The sequence below is a fragment of the Phaenicophaeus curvirostris genome, chromosome 38 (assembly GCF_032191515.1).
Source record: "Phaenicophaeus curvirostris isolate KB17595 chromosome 38, BPBGC_Pcur_1.0, whole genome shotgun sequence".
NCBI classification, from domain to species: domain Eukaryota; kingdom Metazoa; phylum Chordata; class Aves; order Cuculiformes; family Cuculidae; genus Phaenicophaeus; species Phaenicophaeus curvirostris.
Window position 1 is genome coordinate 975,998 of NC_091429.1, and position 6,359 is coordinate 982,356.

General features: G+C 50.8%; 1 protein-coding gene across 1 annotated transcript; it reads left to right on the forward strand.

Moving 5' to 3' along the window:
* The first annotated feature begins 1,744 nt into the window (after nt 1-1,744).
* Nucleotides 1,745-3,526, forward strand: HOXC4 (homeobox C4). The gene is made up of 2 exons (XM_069879472.1): nt 1,745-2,377; nt 3,052-3,526. Exons 1-2 carry the CDS (start codon nt 1,831-1,833, stop codon nt 3,381-3,383), a joined length of 879 nt encoding a protein of 292 aa, XP_069735573.1. The 5' UTR covers nt 1,745-1,830; the 3' UTR covers nt 3,384-3,526.
* The last annotated feature ends 2,833 nt before the right edge of the window (nt 3,527-6,359 follow it).

Sequence of the window (6,359 nt, forward strand, 5' to 3'; positions counted from 1 at the left end):
TATTTATTTTTTTTTTTTTCTAAACACACAGAGAGGAGGTTGAGGAAGGAGAGAAGCAAAGGTCGAGTGGTTTGTGAGGGATGCCCACGCGTGGCAACATCCCATTTTTAACGCATCCCTCTGGTTTTCACCCCCCAATATATATATATACATATATTTATTTATTTTTATTTTTTTTTCTAAACACACAGAGACGAGGTTGAGGATGGAGAGATCAGGGCTGCAAGCAAAGGTCGAGTGGTCTGTGAGGGACCCCCACGCGTAAACGATGCCCACGCTCATCAACATCCCATTTTTAACGCATCCCTCCAGTTTTCACCCCAAAAATTAGATCGCTTGGTCTCTAAACACACAGAGAAGAGGCTGAGGATGGAGAGGTCGGGGTTGAAAGCTTGGACCGAGCGGTCTGGGGTGAAGGGGGGGCGCCCCCCCCCCCAAAAAAAAAAAAAACAAACCAACCTCAGGGGCTGAGCCAAGGGGGAGGGGAATTTGGGGAGCAAAGGGGGGGTCCCTGCTCTCTGGAGGGACACGGACCCCCCCGCCTCGCCCTGCAGGTGGGGGCAGTGATGGAGCTGCGAACCCCACCTCCACCTTCCAGGTAAATTCCCACCCCCCCCAAAAAAAAAAAAAAAGGGGTGCTGAGGGGGTTTAACCCTCTCCAGGCCGGGATGGGGGGGTCTGGGATGGGGAATTGGGGGTGAACCCGCTGCAGGCTCCCCAACCTTGGGAAAGGGGGGGGGTTGGTGGGGATGGGGGTAGAGTTTTGGGGGGGGTGGGGGAAACACTCGCTCTTACACGCTGAAACCGAGGGTGGGGGGCTCATTGTACCCAGCTCGGATTGCGGGGGGGTGCCCGGTGCCCCCCAACACCCCCATCCTTGCACCTCAACCTTACACCCCCCCCCACCAAGTGGGGGTGTCCCCCCATTGTACCCCCCCAAACACCCTCTGGGGACGCTGACACCCACACTACCCCCCACCCTTGCACACTCCCCCCATCCTTGCACACTCACCTCACCTTTACCCCCCTACACAAACCCCCCAAAGCAGGGGGGGCCCCCATTGTGTACAACCCCCAAACATCTTCAAGGATACTGACACCCACACTCCCCCCCCTTGCACACTCACCTCCCCCTCCTACATCTCCCCCCTTGCACACTCCCCCCCCCTTGCACATTCACCTCACCCTTACTTCCCTACCCACACCCCAAAGCAGGGGGTGCCCCCATTGTGCACCCCCCCAAAAGACTTTCAGGGACGCTGACACCTACACTCCCCCCCCCTTGCACACTCCCCCCCCCTTGCACACTCACCTCACCCTTACCTCCCTACCCCACCCCAAAAGCAGGGGGTGCCCCTATTGTGCAGCACCCCAAAACACCTTCAGGGATGCTGACACCCACACTCCCCCCTCCTTGCACACCCACCTCCCCCTCCCACACCCCTCCACCCTTGCACCCTCCCCCCCCTTGCACACTCACCTCACCCTTACCCCCCTACCCCCCCCCCAAAGCAGGGGGTACCTCTATTTTGCACCCCCCAAACACCTTCAGGGATGCTGACACCCACACTCCCCCCCCCTTGCACACCCACCTCCCCCTCCCACCCCCCCAAGGGGGGGTTACCTCCCCCTCCCACACCCCCCCTTCCCTCCCAGACACCTTCAGGTAACCCCACTCCCCTCAGGTCTCTCCCCACGTCTCCCTCGCCCCCCCCCGCCCCGACTCCGGCTCCCACGCCCCCCCCCCCTCCAATTTGGGTTCATTTGCAGCAGCTTTTGGTTCCTTATCCGGGGACTGGGCTGCCGGGTGTGATTGGCCGGGGATGTCACATGGTGAAAGTAACTTTACAGGGTCGCCAGCTAGTAGGAGGGCTTTATGGAGCAGAAAAACGACAAAGCGAGAAAAATTATTTTCCACTCCAGAAATTAATGATCATGAGCTCTTATTTGATGGACTCTAACTACATCGATCCGAAATTTCCTCCATGCGAGGAATATTCGCAAAATAATTACATCCCAGACCACAGTCCGGAATATTATAGCCGGACGAGGGAGTCCAGCTACCAGCATCACCACCCGGAGCTGTTCCCCGTGCCTCGAGCCTCCTTCCCCGAGCGCCCCTACAGCTGCGGGGGGCTCCAGGCTCCGGGGGCTCCAGCCGCTCTCCAAAGGGGACCGGGGCAAAGCGCCGGAGCCCAACACCTCGCAGAGAAAGCTCAGCAGCTCTGCGAGCAGGCTGCCCTGTCCTCCTCCTCCACCACCACCCCATCCCCAGCCCCTCCAGCCTGCAGCCAGCCACCCCCCGAGCACCCCACCAGCACAGCATCCAAACAGCCCATAGTCTATCCCTGGATGAAAAAAATCCACGTCAGTACTGGTATGCAACTTTTATTTTCCTCTTCTGTCTCTCTGCTCTCTTATTTTCACCCCATGCCTGCTCCTTCTCTCTCTCTCTCTCTCTCTCTATTTTTTTTTTTTATCTCCTTCCATGAGAGGCTTTGGGTTAGCACAATTGAACTGGATTTACGACTCCGAATGGGTAATTACACCCACCATAAATTTTATAGCCGAGCTACTGTGGGCAGCCTCAGCCATGTGGCTCGTTCTGTTATGTATGTGTGAAACTCGGAAAGCTTTGTAAGGGCTGCATAAATAATTCAGTCTTTTGAGCCAGGGAAACCCCTTCCTATTAGAATAGAAACTCTTGAGCTGCCCAAAGTTCTTTATTACCTATTTAGCCTACTACTTTCCCCCCCTCCCTCCCTCCCCCGGCTCCTCCAGTCGCCTCTCCCGACCCTCTCTCTCCATCCACGCTGATTTTCCTTGTGTGTTTTTTTTTTCCCCCCTGTGTTATTTTTTTTTATTATTATTTTTTATCCTCCGCTTTGTTATTTTTCTTTGCTTGTGTTTTTTTTGTCTTTTTGTTGTTGGGGTTGTTTTTTCGTTTCTTTTTTTGTTTTCTTGGCTTTGGGTTGTGTTCGGTGTTTTTTTTTTTGTTTGTTTGGATTTTTTTTTTTTTTTTGGTTTTGTTTTCCTTCCCCTCCTTTCCAGTGAATCCCAATTACAATGGAGGCGAACCCAAGCGATCCCGGACAGCCTACACCAGGCAGCAGGTTTTGGAGCTGGAAAAGGAGTTTCACTATAACAGGTACCTGACCCGGCGGCGACGCATCGAGATCGCCCACTCGCTTTGCCTCTCGGAGCGACAGATCAAAATCTGGTTTCAGAACAGGAGGATGAAGTGGAAAAAAGACCACAGGCTCCCCAACACCAAAGTCCGCGCAGCCCCCGCCGCCTCGGCCCCCGCCAGCGCCGCCGCGGGCGAGGAGCTGCCCTCCGCCCCCGCGCAGGATCCGCGCCCCGAGGACATCACCAGGTTGTGAGCACCCCCAGACCCGCGCACAAATGACTCTGGATTATTTATAGAATCTAATATATATATATATATATATTTTGGTTCTTTCCCCCCTCACCCTTTCCCTTCGTAATATTTTTTTTTTTTGTCTTTTATTCTAATTATTTTTTTTTTTCCCCCTGTGCGTATTAAAACAAACCAACAATGGGTCTCCCCCAAGACCACGGGTTTTAGATGCATGCCGGATAGCATGAGGCCAGGTGTCTATACCTGTTTGTTTGGGTTTTTTTGTTGTTTTTAAAGGCCATTTGAGGGTTTTATTTATTTTTGAAAGCTGGGGGATGGGGAGGGAGGGTGGGGAGGGGGTAGGAAGAGGGGAAACGTTCTGTTTGGATGAATTGAAAGGCGAAAAGAGGAGAATATTGACGGCAAAACCAAAACACACACACAAAAAAGGATTTTCCCCCCCCCCTGCGTTACAAGCGGTCAAGGGGCTCTGAAGTTCTTTTGTAGCACTGTGGAAAAAAAGAGCTAAAAATAATATAAATCAGCGTTTAGAGAGGAAAAAAAAGGCAAACAAAACAGCTACGAAACAGCACACGAGGCTTTGCTGAGGAATTGAGAAGAAAAAGGGGGAGAGGGAGAGCGAGAGGGGAAGAAAGTGGCATCTCGAAAAAAATAAAAGCAGCAGAAGGTTTGGAAAAGTCAGTAGTTAGGGGGTTTTGTCGTGGTTATTTGTGTTTTTGGACTGATTTTACATGCTCATTGTAAACTTGCAATAAAGAGTTTTAGTGTGTCTGTGAAAGTCCCAGTGTTCAATAAACCAGTCAGTGTGAATTAGTTTTACTTTTTTTTTTTTTTTTTAATGTCTGGTGACTTCGTTTTATCCCCCCCGCTTCTCCCTGCAAACCTGCCCCAAAATAACAATAATAATAATAATAATAATGACAATAAAAAGCTGGGGCGATTGCAATGGATCCCCGGGCACCGGTGGCCGCTTAAGTTAAGTTTAAACAAACCTAAATATAAGTCCCCACTCCAGATTTTTATGACGTGGCCGGTGACTTTAACCCCGAGACCCTCCCAACCTGGAAATAGAGGAGGGGGAAAGGGAGAAAAATGGGTTTTCAGGCAAGTGCTGGGGCTGGGTTGTGGTTTTTCTTCTTTATTTGCTTTCCAAACAGCAGATATTTGTCAGGTTTTAGTTCCTCTCCCTGCCTTGAACTTTTTTCCTCGTGGTTTTCTTTTTTTTTTTTGTTAAGTATAATTAATTATATTATTATTACTGTTAGTATTATTATTTTCGCTGTCGTGATGCGCTCGTGTTGACTCGCTCAAGCCAAGAGGTTGCGTTGAATTGGACCAGGCAATGAAAAGGCTCTTAAATAACAGTAATAATAACAATAATGAGAATAATGGCAGTAGCAGTGCTAATAACTCTAATTCATCGCTGCTGGACTTGGGAGGCAGCCTGCAAATTGGAAACGGGGGGGGATGGGGCAGGATTTTAGGGAAAACCTGGATTTCCCCCCCCGTCCTGGTGTTTGAGCTTCCCTGGAAGGGTTAGGGGGTAAAAGGGAGGTGGGGGAGAAGCTGGGGCTGAGCCCCTTTTTTTTTTTGTTGTTGTTAGGCCTTGGATTTTTCAAGTTTGCTGCTTAAAAATCCCAAGGGCAGGGGGTTGGGAGAGGGAGGCCTGCTGGAATCCACCCCCCCTAAACCCTAGGATGTGGAATTCTTGAAGAGGATGCTTCGCAAGCACCTTTATTGAGGTTTTACCCTATTTATTTGTATTTTCTTCCTCTCTCTCCAGCATCGATTCCAGCTGCCATTAAACAAATCATGGTCTCAGCCCCCTTTGTGGGAGCTGGAGAAGGTTCTCATTTATCCTAGGAGTTTATATATAAAGCTCATCAGCTTCCCCCCCCGATTTTCAAATGCTGCCTTAATGATATTAATATAAAGACGAGGCTGGAAAGATTAAACGTGTCCACAGGACTCGTAACCATCTTTAAATCTTGTCCCCACAGAGCAGGGAAAGGTGCTGGGAGCCAGCTGGGATTTGGGCTTTTTCCAAGGAAGATCCCAACCCGAGCAGCTGAGCCAGAGAAAACCCAGCCCTTAAAAAAAAATCAGATTAAATCACACAAGGATCAGTAAACAGCACCCAAGGCTCAGGCCATCCTGTAGGGGTTCGAGTATTTTTGATGTTGTCTTATTTAGGCAAGAAATTCAAGCAGAAAGGGGGGAATTAGGAGGGAGAAAGCACCAAGGAGGAGAGGAAAGGTGGTTTAATATAGGGAAAAAATCCAAAATCTGCAGGGAAAGTGCAGCCCCAGGTGCTGGGAGGCGGATTCTTCCCCCAAAGCTGAGGCAGGGCAGCCCCCCAAATCTCTGGGGTGGGGAGCAGAGCTGGGCTGGAGCCAGGAGGAGGAGGAGGAGGGCAGGGAGGAAGGAGCATCTCTCAAAGATGGGTCTCTCCCTCTTTATTTTTGGAGTTTGGAGATGTGGGTTGGGTGGTTTTAGGTGCTGGGGGGCAGGCGTACCCCCTCTTCTCCCCAGGATGGGGTGTATCCTGGGGAATGGGGTGCTGGGGGTCCCTTGGGTGCCAAGGACATCGAGGCGGGGGGGGGGGATGGGGGCTCCAGCCTGCTGCCCCCCAGCATCTCAGCCTTGGCTGTGACAGAGCTGGGGTTGAGGAGGGAGAGGAGAACTGGGTGAGGGGAGAAAAAAGGGAAGGAAAGGAAAAAAAGAAGGGGAACAAAAAGAGAAAAAAGGGAGGGAGAGGGAAGAAAAGGGGGAGGAAAGGGGGGAAAAAAGGAGAAGAAGGGGAATAAAAAGAGAAAAAATGGGGGGGAGGAAAGGAAAAAAAAGGAGAAGAAGGGGAACAAAAAGAGAAAAAAATGGGGGGAAAGGGAGAAAAAATAAAGAAAAGGGAGAAAAAATAAAGAAAAAGGAGAAAAAAGAGGGAAAGAAGGGATGTAAAGAGAGGGGGAAGGGGAAGAAA

Bases quoted from the DNA above. Each gene is read 5' to 3' on its own strand.
- HOXC4 (XM_069879472.1), top strand. From the start codon at position 1,831: ATGGTGAAAGTAACTTTACAGGGTCGCCAGCTAGTAGGAGGGCTTTAT. The intron at 2,378-3,051 runs GTATGCAACTTT...CCTCCTTTCCAG, and splicing joins AAAAATCCACGTCAGTACTG to TGAATCCCAATTACAATGGA.